Raw genomic sequence first — 14180 nt, 5'->3', positions numbered from 1 at the left:
TCCATTTGACTACTCATAAATTTCCCTCAGGCTCTGCCGTACCATAGTGCAAAAAAAGCATACCAAGAAAATGTTTTGGTTTGGTTTTTTTCCATATAAGGTTTTAAATTTTAATTTATATATCATGAGATGGTATCAAAACTGACCATTAACTTCATGAACCGCTCCCACTACCAAGGACAGTGCTGGAGTGTTAGAGGTAAAGGAAACAAATCTGCTTGAGGCTGACCTATCAGGCCAGCAGTCCTGTATCCAGATGGATCTGAAATTTTGGGTCCCCCCAAATTTAGAAGGCCCGAACCGCGGGAAATATGAAATTCCCTGTGGCGGGCCGAAAACGAAGCCCGAACCAAAAGGTTTGGACTTCTCACATCTCTATTTCTTCATACTCACATATATCTTTTGAATGAATATCTGGGCCTGGTGGTATCTCCTTCTCTTCCTTACACTGCTTCAGCCTCTTCCATCCTCTCGTTTTGTCAAACCTTCCTCCTTATTGTCCTCCCTTCAGTTACTGAGCCATCCACCCATTTCCCGCCTTGGCCTCTCTCCAGCCTGCCTTTTCTTCCTGAGCCTCCTTCCTCCCTCCCCACCTTCTCTTTTTTTCTACACATCTTCCTCTTGTATTCCTGTGCATTTTCCTTCCACCTCTCCTTCCTACCTTTCTCTTGGTCAATGGATTCCTCTCCTCCTTCACTGAGTTCGTTCCTTTGGTGCTGTGCAGATGAGAGCCAGATGCCAGCACCTCCCAGTGAAAGACGAGATCCTGCACAGGCTGGAGCTTTATATCGAGATGGTCATCAGGTCCCTTCCAGAAGACCTTCAAAGCATTCTGCACCACCATTGATTCCTCCTGGGAATTCAGGTGGGTTAAAGGCCATAAAAGGGACCTCTGTGGAGACAGGAGCTATAGCAGGTTTGGAGCTGGGTTGTAGACTCATGATTGTCATCCATGGAGACCCTCGCTTGCCAGTAATGGAGTAGATAGCTAGATATTTGCCTGTGCTACAGAACAAAGCAGTGTTTTTCAAACTTGGGGTTCCAACCCCAACCGCGCACTTGTTTCAGCTGATCTGGAGGGAGAAAACCTAGCACATGGCAGCATTTTACTGCCATCTTTGGGCTCCGTGCGGCTCTCAGGAAGTTTGGCCTACTCGGTTGCCATACCCCCATGTGGTTCTCTCGATAAGTAATTACAGAGCTGTTTAGGGGTAAAGATACTGAGTGACTCGGAGTGACCAACAGCCACACAGAGGCAGCCAGGGCCTAGCAGGAGTGTCGGAGGGGCAAAAGAGTAATTTTATTTGAGGGAGGGGAAGAGTGAGCAGTGGGGGATGGGGGAAGGATGAGGGAAAGAGGGTGAGAATTAGCAGTAGAGATTAGGGAAGGCAGGGGGTGAAAGAGTGAGCAATAGGGGCCAGAAAGGCAGGGGGTGAGTGAGCACAGGGGCTGGGGAAGGAGTAGCCTGAGAGTGAACATTTGTGCCTGAAGAAGGTGGGATGAGAGTGGGTTGTTTTTTTTTTTCCTTTCCACTGGGCCCTGAGAAGAACACATTTTCATCTTCCGGGTGCCAGGGAAAAAAGTGTGAAAACCACTGTCATAGGGTGTTCCCCCTTCCCATCCTGAGCTGTAACATAGGGGGCCCTATTCCGGCTTCTCTTTGGAAAAGGGTAGTCCAAGGGGAGGGGGGGGGGGGCAGTTTGAAAGCGTTACTGGTTCCTTTGTGAGTTGTAGTTTAGAATGGAAATTAATTACAAAACAATATCTAGGGGAGTTACTGTCATGTATATATTGTAACTACCATGGCCTTCTGTCTGTCTCCAAGTGCACTTTCTTCTTCTCTTTCCAAAAGGCCGAGGGCGATCTTGCTGGGGTGGAATGAACCTCTCACCACGGTTTTCTGTTTGCACCAGGCTGCAGCTGCTCCCATGTAACCCATGGAGGGGTTTCTCCTCTCAACAGTTGTGGACAGGCCCAGGGGCACAGGAAAGCACTAACAACAGATGATGTAGCATTTTGTCTTGCCTTTCTGCAGTTTGCTCAGACTGCTCACTCATTTGGATGTACAGTTTCAGTGTTCAGTAAGTGTGCTGGTTCAACTGGAAAAGGTGTTCTGTTACCCCAGCAGAAGACAGGACAAGTCCTGGCTGCCTGTATCACCTGAACATGGGAGACGTGGGAGCCTGTGCTGTGTGTGTCTCTGTATATATCACCTGCATTGTGTGGCGCAGAGACCTAGTCTATTTGTATACATCACCTAGACATGGACATAATGTGAGTCTTGATGCAATTAGGGATATATTCTATCTGTGTATATAGCTAGTATACAGGAATGCAAGCCAGGGCTGTGTGTGTCTGTCAAATACACGTCCAGTCAATATATTTCACCTGTTCTGTATGTGTGTACATGGCAGGAGTGTGAGCTGGGTTTGAGTGTGTGTGTGTGTGTGTGTCAGGCACACTTTTTAACTGTATATATCTCCTATACTGTGTGTGTCAGGGACACATCCAGTCTATATCGTTTGTATGTAGAGAGTGTAAGCCTGAAATGTGTGGGTTAGGGACAGAGTGTGAGCCTGTGCTTTGTGTGTGTATGTGTTAGGGACACATCCTGTCTGTGTATATCACTTGTGCGTGGCAGGAGTAGGAGCCAGTGTGCTGTGTGTATGTCAGGGACACATCCTGTCTGTATACTGATTTCTACATGGGCACAGTGTGATCTTGTGCTGTGCGTGTGTGTGTGTGTGCGGGCCACAGCCTCTCTGTGTATATCACCCGTGCATGGCAGGAGTAGGAGCCAGTGTGCTCTGTGTGTTTGCAAGGGACACATTCTGTCTGTATATTGATTTCCTCATGGGCAGAGAGTGAGCCTGTGCTGTGTGTTTGTCACTAACATATCTTATTTGTATATATTGGCTATACTGTATAACTTATTAAATCTTATCAGTGAAAACAAAGTATTTTTGTGTATATTTTCTGGCACTAAAATCTGGAAATATGCTGGACCAGTTTGTAAAGAGAATTTTTGTTCTGGTTTACAGAAAGATGAGGCTGGTTCTGAGCACTCCAGGAAACTTTTAAGGGCAAATCCGCATAAGAAGTCTATATTTGGACACCAAAAAGTCCGCAGATACTTTCACAATGCCTGTACTTCCAGCCATATTAAAAAGAGGTGTTCTGGGTGAGGGAGCCGTATCAGAGGCATGCTTGGAAACTTCATGTACAGATTGATTTATATTTACACACACCTTTTCACTGGTGGCTCAAGGTGAGTTACAATCAGGTTCAGGAGGTATCTTTCCTGTCCCCTGAGGGCTTACAAACCATGGGATTCATTTACTAAGCCGTGTGGTATTTTCCCCAGCAGTAAAATGCCACAGGGAAAATTACAGTGGATTAGGAGCCCCACTAACACCGTGCGATGGCAGCCCCTCAGCCTGGCGCCACCATCATGTTAACTGGCCTGAAAGATGCCCCCTCCCCTCCAAAGTACCCTAAAACCCTGGGGGTCTTATGCAACCCCCTGTTCCACCCAACCCTCACCACTTCAGTCTGTACTATGGCTACCCATTTTTATAATCTTCTAGCCTGCTGGTCTAAAAAATGCTTGCTCCTAGTCGGTAACCATTGTACATAAACCACATTTACAAAACATAACCACGAGCTTGTAAGATCTTGACAGTAACCAGACATCCATTGTACAAAACACAATAGGTGTTAAAATCATAGCATGGCATAGCATGGCCCTGAATTTGTCTCAAATGGCGCGGCTACCATGTTAGTCCACTCGAATGCATGAAAATAAAAGTTAATAAAGAAAATAGAGTAAGGTGATCGCTTTTTGTGTTCGCATTTGTGCTAATCTACCCCTTTTGGGTTCATCCGTATATCTATATTGGAGTATAATAATTTAGCTCCCCCTGCCCTGAGCTGACCTCTTATCTATCTGTTCTCATCCTTTCCCTATTTCAGTGCAATGCCTGCATGTAGATCTGTTGAATGTCAGCTCAGCAGTGCTCCAGTTTACTTAGATTTATAATGCAATAGCCAAGTAGGAGGAGATTGAAAACATTTTCAACATTAATGTCTCCTAAGGATCAAATACAATCAGCGTAAAACAGTACGCCTGTTCATGATTCTGTTTCTGTTCACTGGCAAGCACATTACATAATTGTGCCTGTAGTTTATATGGAATCTGCCTCTTTTGTGATAGCATTGTATGACTTGTTTAATATCCGATGAAAGATTTATTTCACTGATGACATGGCTGGAGCTGTATGAATTCCCATGGCAGAGGCCTCCCATTAGTGCAGGATGGTGTAACTGGTGTCTCCTGGAGAGATATTTTAATCGGAGCATTGTATGATCTATGTGACGTGCTATGGATGAGTTATCCTTTGGTAGAAATGCTCTATGGTTCTTTATGAAGGTTCCTGATTAAGATGTTCCAGTAGTAGTAGCACACTATGAAAGCTTATAGTTGAAGTAGCAGTGAAGTCCCACAAGACACGTTGGAGAAGCCCAGCATCCCCCTGATTTCAAAGTGGTCCATATTATTGAATGAGGGTAAGGGATTCATCATAGAAAGCTTTGGGTGGACTGTAAGATAGTGGCATCCGCTCCCCTATTGCTTCTTGACGGAAGTTCTGACGGAGCCAGCCATAGGCTAAGCTATTCAGGAATCCCTGAAGTGAGATGGTGGAGGCCTGCAAGATAGACAAAATAGAGAATACTGTACAAATGCATCCATGAATATGCCATGCAATCCTCAACTACCATTTCCTAAAATTAATTTGAAATTGATTTCCTATCCATATGCGATAAGATTTAAGGAAATAAATATGTATACCCGAGAGGAGAGGAGAGACAGGGGGAATAGGATAGAGATATTCAAATACCTTAAAGGTATTTTTTTTTTTTAGAGGCAAGAATGCTCTAGAGCAAGAGGTCATAAAATGAGGCTCTAGGAGGGTGGAGTCAGGAGCAACATGGGATAATGTTTCTTCATGGAAAAGGTTGTGGATGTGTGGAATGCATTTCCATTGTAAGTGGTGTAAAAAAATCATAGGGTAAGTACAGAGGAACAGTGGTGGCAGGGAGGGAAATGCAAAGGTAGAGCCTGACTGGAGGCAATGGTTCTAAGCTGAAGGTAGAATTAAGCAGACTAAATTTATAAGCTGTTAAGTACTCATGTAAAGAATAAGCCTTCGTTATATAATCGCCTGGGAACAGGATCTTGGAATACAGCTCTCCGATGAGGAGTGGTCTCTGATATTTTTGAAGATTAAATCTGCCTCAATTTCCTCCTCCAAAATAAAGAACAGTTATAAGTTATTATATCGATGGCATCTGATGCCCCTTCGCTTAAACAAGAACTGTCCCATGGTTTAATAGGCTTTGCTGGTGCAATTGTTCTCTCCTAGGATCCTGCATTCATATGAGGTGGGACTGTATCTACACTCAGGCCGTTTGGCAGCAATTATCCGCTCTGCTTTCAGAAATATTAAAAAAAATCCTGTTCATCTAACTAAAGAACTGGCACTTCTTAATACCCACGACGATTTGTACCCTCCCAACGCTCAAATTCTAATCCCACAGTCCTGCATAGCTATGAGGATGGAGGTCGCCGCCGCATGGAAAAAAAACCTCGCTCTCCAACTCTCCACAATGTGCTGAGACGCAGAGATAAAACATGCGCTATGTATAAAAGCACGGCGGCGAAGCACCATAAACTGGAGACGTTCAGCTCTCTTTGGATTTAGAGACAAGCCCCCTCCTTGGGTGCTTAAGTAGGACTTTTAATTATTGCCTCTATCGATTGTCTCGTTCAGCTTTGTTACTAATAATTTGCTTCAGCTTATTAGGAGTGAACACCTTTGCCTACTGTTGTTTAATCTGGTAGTTATATCAAGATGTTAGATCCTGCAGCATGGAGGAGGGGTGGGGGTTATTTACAAAATTGAAATGCACTGTTGCACCGTTTGTTTTCTGTTATTGGACTGCAATAAAAATGACTAATTAAAAAAAAAAAAAAAAAAAAAGAGTTTTAAGCAGACTCGATGGGTTGATTGGTAAAGAAAGAAGCCAAAACCTGGCAAGATTTGTGAGATAGCAGGTTATAGTTCCCCAGAAACCAACAGGGCTGGTGGTGACTGTGGTGTTTTAAATGGGAAATACATTGTTTTAATACATTTATTTGTATTTATTTATTTAGGATTTGTATATACCATCATTCCAGGTGAGAATCACAAGACCACAATGGTGTATTTGGTTAAAATAATAATGAACAAAGGAAAAGTTAAAAGGAAGGTAGATGAACAGGAGGACAATTAAAGGAAAAATTATAGATTGACATGGAAGACTTTTAGTTATTGAAAAGGCAATTTTGAAGAGCCATGATTTCAGATTTTCTTAAATTTCTTGGTGTGGGTAGATATTCTTAGGTTTTCTGTTGGGGAGTTCCAGAGCATAGGACCTGCAATTGATATAAGCCCATGGGGAACTAGAAGGCTGGAAGTTACTGATTTTGGTAGCTGTTTTGGATTGTTGTAGAGCTTGTGAGTAAGACATTGGGCGGGAGTGGGGTGAGGAGGGGAGAGCAGGGCAAGGTGTTTGATTAAGGATGGTATCTGTATGTCCATCTACACAGGATGGGAGAGAACCAATGAGTAAAACAAAAACTGGCATGGATAAGGAATGATATCGTAGAAGCAGTCAAGCTTCAACGGCTGCTAGTTGGGAAATATTTATTCCTAGCTGTAGCCTGCTTTTCCAAAAATATACTCAAAGTGGTGAATACCATCATACAAGCATAAATCAAAATAAATTATATTTAACTGTTTTATTATTTATGTAAACTACTAGAAGTACAAAAAGTATAAAAACAATCAGTACAACATAAATCATCTATAAATGTGTAAAGCAACTAAAATCATAAAGGTCTTAAACCTAGGAAATAAAATTCTATAATATCCTTTATTGCCTGAAACATCTAAGATCGCGACTAAATTCCAATAAAATTTTATTCAACATTAATGGGCCTGACATCCTAAAAAGAGCAATCAAGAATGAAAAGCTGTTGAAATAGACAGATCGTTATTGCATGTCTAAGACCAAGAAAGATGTTTACTAAACCAGCCTCTTTTAGCAACAGATTCCAAAAGATGGGGGCAACACATGAAAAGGATCTTTTGCATGACCCGTTTAATTTTACTACTTTACATGAGGGTTCACAGAGGAAGCCTTTTGAGGTGATCTCAGGGACCAGATGGGGATGTAAAGGGATAGAGAGAGAAACTACATGCTAGTAAAATCTATATACTATCCATCTGTTTACTAAAAAAAACAAAACAAAAAAGTGACTATTGTTTAAATCATTTGTAGAACACTAGAAATTTTCAGAACTTTTTAGGAACTTGATATGCTTATTGAGTACATTCAAAGGATCAGATCAGCAGGGCCTGAGAAATAACATCAGCTTACCATATTTATGGTTCTGAATTTTATTTTTCATTCTATAACTTTCTAATATATAGTTTCAATACTGAAATAATTTACTATAGTATGGATAAAAACTTACATTTGTATTATTTCTCTATTTTTGTGCATGCATGTTTGCACTGCTTGTTTTTTTAATTTATATATATATATATATATATATATCTAACTAGATAAATGAAGCTTGACCGACGTGCCCGCAAATGCGCAGTAGAGAGCAGCTCTACTGCGCATGTGCGGGCGAGCACGTCAGTCTTAGGCAGCGTCAAAAAAAACCAAAAAACATGGCGGCAGCGGTGGTAGCAGCGGCAGCGGGCGGTAGCGGCGGCGGTAGCGGGCAGCGGCGGCGGTAGCGGCAGCGGTGGTGGGCGGTAGCGGTAGCGGGCGGCAGCGGAGGCGGTAGCGGCGGGCGGCAGTGGCGGCGGTAGCGGGCGGCGGCGGTAGCGGCAGCGGCCAGTAGCGAGGGAGGAGAGAGAGAGAGGGAGGGAGGGACGGACTAAGAGGGAGGGACGAAGAGAGAGAGTGGGAGGGAGTGACTGAGTGAGAGGGAGGGATTGAGTGAGGGGGAGGGAGTGAGGGGGAGGGACTGAGTGAGGGGGGAGGGGGAGGGACTGAGTGAGGGGGAGTGAGCGGGAACTGAGGGAGAGGGAGGGAGTGCAGTGGGACTGAGGGAGAGTGAGTGGGACTGAGTGTGAGTGAGAGGGAGAGAGGGGGAGGGAGTGAGTGAGACTGAGTGGGAGGGAGGGACTGAGTGAGAGGAGAGGGAGGCTGGGGAGGAATGGGTGAGTGGGTGGGAGGGAGGTAGGGGAGAGAGAATGAGGGAGGTAGGGGGAGAGAGAATGAGGGGGAGGTGAGAGACAGAGGGATGTAGCCCGTTTTAACGGGCTTAACGGCTTGTATATATATATATCATGCACCATAAAGAGAAAACATGGGACACTTATAGGATACATAACACATTTCTATTATATGAACAAATTTAGTTAAAGGTTAATGTAATAGCAAACAAGTTTTTAATAAAAATACAAATTTGAATCAACACTTGTGCGACAGTGCAAGCAGAAACTATTTCAAAGCTATAAAATATTCACATTGATTGTATCGGACGAGAGAGGCTCATAATCAGCCACCCAGGTGCTCCACAAGGGAGCTGAAGAGTGGGTCAGTCTATAAGAACCCAAAGGCTGCAAGAAGATGTTTCTTTCAACGAGTGGGGCACTGGCATCAGTGCTTTAGCAACAAGAGAAGGTTGCACACTCCAACCTGCAGCACAAACATTCCTCAAACGTGATTTGCCCCATGGTATCATATATATATATATATATATATGATACCATAGGGCATACGGGGCAGACTGAATCGGCCAATTTGTCCTTTTCTGCTGTCACTTGCTATGTTACTATAAGCTGTATAATACATGTGCCTTTCTCTTCAGATTTACATTCTCTCCTCACCTGAACAGAATTTAAACGAGAACCCTACTATGCGCACACCCTGTCAATGCATCTGTGCCTTCAGAGCCTCCGCTCTGCAGGTGAGATCCTCTGAACATCAGCCAGCTGCTCCTCATTGACCTGACACCCAATCCAACACCCACCCACCAGGTCCATCTCCATCTTCTCGCTTTCACAGCACATTCCTAAACCCCAGCATTTTGAAAATTCCTCCATTTCGGTATCGCCCTTAGTTCCCCACCAGCTTCCTCCTTCCTTCCTCCAAAGGCCAAGAGAATGTTTTAATTAACCCTAACCACACCACAACTGTCTACAGTGTACACAGCAGCACTTTGAAACCACACCACAACTGTCTACAGTGTACACAGCAGCACTTTGAAACCACACCACAACTGTCTACAGTGTACACAGCAGCACTTTGAAACCACACCACAACTGTCTACAGTGTACACAGCAGCACTTTGAAATGTCAGGACATGGCATAGCTGTTGATCTTTAAACATGGACTGAGTTTACAAAACCATCCAGCAAATTTGTATTTGAGAAATTGGCTAACACATAAAAGATGTTTCATTTTCGGCAGATTTCCATGTACCATGATGCAGCTTTGCACTTGACAGTGTTCAAGGGTTATTTCATGACAATTCAAAACTGCATTTGGGTGTGCAGTTTGTGGCTTAAGACAGTTCACTCTTTTGCATGTGTGACTGCTACAGAACATAGACCTCTGAGCGCATGCAAACTCAGAGACATCCATGGGAAGCCCAGTTATTTCTAGCACAAGACAGCATCTCAGGAGAGAGCGTAATACCTGCTGAAAGCCGCTCATGCATCTCGGCAGCGCGCACTCAGCGTAGGCATCGCAGGAGATGGATCAGGCATCCCTGGGAGTACAGTAATGCTGCAGAACAGCTCAGGTATCTCAGCAGACAGCAACTCCTTCTGAAGGGGCTGACGGGGGGGCACAAGTCCTTCAGGAGTCAGTAATGATCTCCGAAGTGCACTGGCAGGTAGCTCGCATGTCATACACATACAGGCTTTCCATCTTTGCACGTAGCATGTAACGATAAGGCTTCATTTTTAGGATTCATGTTGATGTTTAAACTGATGTAGTGGCTTACCTGAATAATGAAAAGCCCATATACTGAGCTGGCGCTCACACTTGTGAAGGAGAGAACACTTAGCAGAAAAGCTGTGAAGAAAGACGGTAGAGGAGGATTCAATGTTCTGCGCAAGGGGTATTTTTTTTTCCAACCTAGGCAAATGCAAAGTTGCCACCAACACCTGCAGATGAATGATGGAAGGGCCACCAAAACCCAGGGTGCAGCCCTGTCCTGTGCTAGAGCACTGCCACCCCCCTCCCCCCCCCCATTCAGAACGGCGATGCTTTCCTGCATTATCTATAGCATTAATGTGCTGTGGCATCACTGGAAAACGTCAGGCAGTATGAACTATGTGAATGCTGGGTGACAGACCTGAGTAACTGCATTAATAGCACCAACTTCCTTAGTGACTGTAACTTCAGTGTACACAATAGCATTTCTTTGCATTATATCTGGATAACATAGATATTCATAGAAAAAGGGAACAGGACAGGGTGAAGGGAGCCCAAAGGTCTATTCTATCATAATACTTCAACTGTCTCTGGCATCTCTGAAGATCAAGGAGAAGACCCGTGTAAGGATTTCACTCATCTCCTTAAGAACCCTGGGGCCTGACCTCATCCTAGGAATTTATTATTCTGACTCGCTCTGGTGCTTAGAAAGGATTCCAGTAGACTCTGAGAAATTTCTGGTTGACGGACCATGCACGCCTCAGTCCTGACTTTACTAACGGGGGTCTCCTTCAGACACTGTGCTCAGGGAAGGGTTGATGGCCTGGCCCATGATAACTTAAAAACCAGGGGGAAAACCTAAAGAAGGTGCTGTAGACTGTTTCCTGGTATTTTGCTCCGGTCCTGTTTTATTCCTGTTTGAAATACTGTTTTTATTTTTTTTTTTAGCTTGGCCTATTCCATTTTAAGCAAAATATTTCGGGGGTAACTTTCAAAGCCCTTCATGTGGCTTTCAAAGCCACATGAACTTTCAAAGCCCTTCTGTTCCTTGTTCCGTGTAACTTTCAAAGCCCTTCTGTTCCTTGTTCCGTGTAAACCGAAGTGGTATGCACTAGTGCATGAACTCCGGTATATAAAAGCCTTTAAATAAATAAATAAATAAATAAATAAATGTGTATAAAACCCAATTTTATGCATGTAAATGGTTGTTCTAGAATTGACCAGTGCTCAGGGCGTATAAAAGTGTGTAAAGGAGGTGTAACTTTAAGTGCCTGAATGGGTGTGCGTATTGACTTCTGAGTACTTTCAAATCAAACTTACGAGCATAAGTTTGCTTTGGGAATACTAAGTAAAGTCTGTGTGTCCATTACCGCTATGTAGGCTGTTTACTTTTACTTTTTCACAGAGATGGTGATGGACACCAGAAAGACTTTTAGTGGAGAAGGCAGGAACTGGAATAGTGGCACAATTCAAGCATGTATGGGAAGCACAAAGGGAAGGAGAGGAACGTGGATTGAGGAAGACCTCTGACAGCCCAGCACACAGGCACATTGGGAGGACCAAGTGTTTCTTTTCAGCTGACATCTTCCATATTTACAATGGCAGGAGCTCATTACTCCCTATGAAAACTCAATTTTGCAGGGGGCACTGCTGCGTTATAGCTCCATAAACCACAATATTTATCTTATTGTTCCTGGAAACTTATTTACTGGATTTTCCAAATAAATGTATTTCATTTCTGTGATAATTGTGAAGCTCACATATATGATTCAAATCTCTTTCTTTTTGGATGTTTGTGGATGTACGCACTACATAATATACTGTATGTTAGCTGCTGGCACTCTATGTGCATGTGTTACATGTCTTCATGCTCTGCACACCGCGTGCATATACACTGTGGCAGCAATTTTGAATAGCCCACGTCAATATTCAAAGAGGAACAAGCTGCGATATTTCCCTTTGAAAATCAGCAACCACACAGTGCATGTGCCAAAGTGGCCCTGTGCTTGGTGCAGGTGGGTCCAGTGCGGGCAAAACAGCGCCTGTGTAGATTTGGAAATCCCATGTGAGTGTGGTATTTTCCTCCTCTGCTCTAAATAACCCCCACCTGTTCCTTTTTAAGCTTGCTAAACCTAGGCACACTATGGGAACTCACATGTGCTTTTGGCTGGGCAAAGATACATTTTTGGCCCATTTTAGGCCTGGATTTATCAAATTGCACTAAATATCACATGCGATAGGAAAAGGGGTGTGTTTTATGGTAATAGGCTGTTTATTACAACCACTGGGGGGGGGGGGGGGGGGGAGAGAGAGCACGCACACAAGAGCGAGCGAGAGAGAGCACCTAGCTATAAGGCTCTCATACTAGGTAGGTATTTATACCTCTATATGAGGCCCACCTAGTTACTCAAGGTGAGGTTTAGGTATTAGTGAAGGGGTTAGGGGCCACTTTGACATTCAAAGAGAGACGTACGAACAGAACAGTGCTCTCTTGTGAAGATTTGATGACCTTTCGAGTGAGGAAACTCACTCCAAGATGAGATTTGTGCAATGTTCTCTCAACCTAACTTGATGGACTCTCTCTCTCTCCCCCTCCCTTCTCGTGGTGCTAGGATTTGCATCACACCATGCCTATTAAAGGTGCTTTTCGCATGCGAAAACGCCATGTAGCACTTTGATAAATGACTCCCTTAGCCGGCTGTGAAGATTGTCTTCCCATATATTCATGCGCTGTGGTGCAGGCTTGCACGCACTGTGTTCTATGTGTATGTATAGACTGGCAGAAGGAAGTGTGTTTGAATATCCAGGTTCTTTGGCTGGGTGCCCACTCGCCCCAAGGTTTTCAGAACTAAACTACATGGAACAATTTAAAAGATTTGGCCAGATAAATAAATCTAAATGGACTCTCAGTTGCTGATTAAGCTGGTAGGAAGGGAAAGCCTTTGTTTTGAAGACAAATTAGCAGGTTTTAGCACTGGCTCTCAAAAACTGTGTTTTTCTATGGCTCCCCATCTTCTGAGTATGTCTACGATGTTGCTGCTTGTCTCCTCATCTTTTCCAAAATGCAGGACTTCCGAGAACTTCACTGACTCTGGTCTCCTTCAGTCACCCTTCTCTTTTAAGAATCTTTCATGGGCATGATCCTGTCCCTTTCTTTACTCATCGTCTGTCTCCATTCGCTTTGCATTTAATTACGTGACTTTCCAAAGCAGAGCTCAGAGAAACCTACAGTCAAATCAGGTACAATGGGCCCTTCCATGCAGCAGAGGTCTTGCAATCTAAGGCCCCCCTGAGCTAAGGCTTTTTTGTCTTTTGGAAATATGGGAAAAAAAGGCTTTGGTAATCAGGGCCTCAGGCAATGGAACATAAAGTGATTTTCCCCCATGAGTGTTTGTGGGAGAAGCAGGGTTCTCTCTGGGCTCAGCCCACTGTGCCTAACCACGCGGCTCCTCCTATCTCTCTGTCCCAGGTCCCTCAGTTCCACCTCAGCTGTAGCAGATCCATCTCGTGTCACTGCTCCCGTGCCTGCAATGAGCTATCGCCCTCTCTTCTTCTTGTCAAATCCTCTCCTAAGTTCTACTTCTTTCTCCATAGTTGCTAATATTATCGTTATATTATTAAGTGGAGGCAATGCTCTGTCTTTCTCTCCAAAGTGGAGATATTTGTACATAAAGAGCTATATAAATGAAAGCTGACTTGCAGCGTGACTGTGTTCTGTTGGTGCATGCATTACATAGTAGTTCAGCCTGCCCTGAGCTCCCCGTTAAGCCCCGAGCTCTCCTGACCTGGTGTCCAGCAAACTAGGAAGACCAGTTGAATGAGGCGAGCCGTTTTACGAGCACTTCGGATGTTCCCGCTGGCAAAGTCACCATTCTCCCGACTCAGCCGAGGGGTGGCTTCATGCCGCTGGCACCAGCGCTTCACCCGGCAGTACAGGAACTGACCGAGTACAGGTGAAAAGAGAGAACAATAAAAGCGAGGAAACCACAGGGGGAGGATACAGTCCACACAGTCAGTCTTCGTACTTTCTTAAATGGTGGCACCTGCCTGCCTCTCTTGGCTTAGAACAGGCCCCCGCCTGAAAGCTTTCCAGACAGAATCTGGGGGGTCATGAGCACAGTTCCCATAGTAATTGGGCCCTAACCACCTGTATTAATAATATTTCTTCCTGCCCC

At 44.3% G+C, this 14180-nt stretch overlaps 2 protein-coding genes across 5 annotated transcripts in view; one reads left to right on the top strand and one right to left on the bottom strand.

Annotated features, from left to right (window-relative positions):
* DENND6B (DENN domain containing 6B) overlaps positions 1-6041 on the top strand; it is an 84122-nt gene extending 78081 nt beyond the window's left edge. Inside the window, 2 exon segments of the mRNA XM_029616865.1 lie at positions 725-865; positions 1853-6041. Of these exon segments, the coding sequence (XP_029472725.1) occupies positions 725-847 (123 nt within the window). The 3' untranslated portion in view covers positions 848-865; positions 1853-6041.
* LOC115099297 (transmembrane protein 116-like) overlaps positions 1487-14180 on the bottom strand; it is a 70549-nt gene continuing 57855 nt past the window's right edge. For all 4 annotated transcript variants that reach the window (XM_029616863.1, XM_029616864.1, XM_029616861.1 and 1 more), the window contains 3 exons: positions 13791-13944; positions 10073-10143; positions 1487-4706 (listed from right to left, as the gene is read on the bottom strand). In XM_029616863.1, the coding sequence (XP_029472723.1) occupies positions 4554-4706; positions 10073-10143; positions 13791-13944 (378 nt within the window). In that variant the 3' untranslated portion in view covers positions 1487-4553. The remainder of the gene's footprint in view (positions 4707-10072; positions 10144-13790; positions 13945-14180) is intronic.

This window comes from Rhinatrema bivittatum, chromosome 9, assembly GCF_901001135.1.
Source record: "Rhinatrema bivittatum chromosome 9, aRhiBiv1.1, whole genome shotgun sequence".
NCBI lineage: Eukaryota > Metazoa > Chordata > Amphibia > Gymnophiona > Rhinatrematidae > Rhinatrema > Rhinatrema bivittatum.
This window is presented reverse-complemented; position numbering and strand designations above follow the sequence as displayed.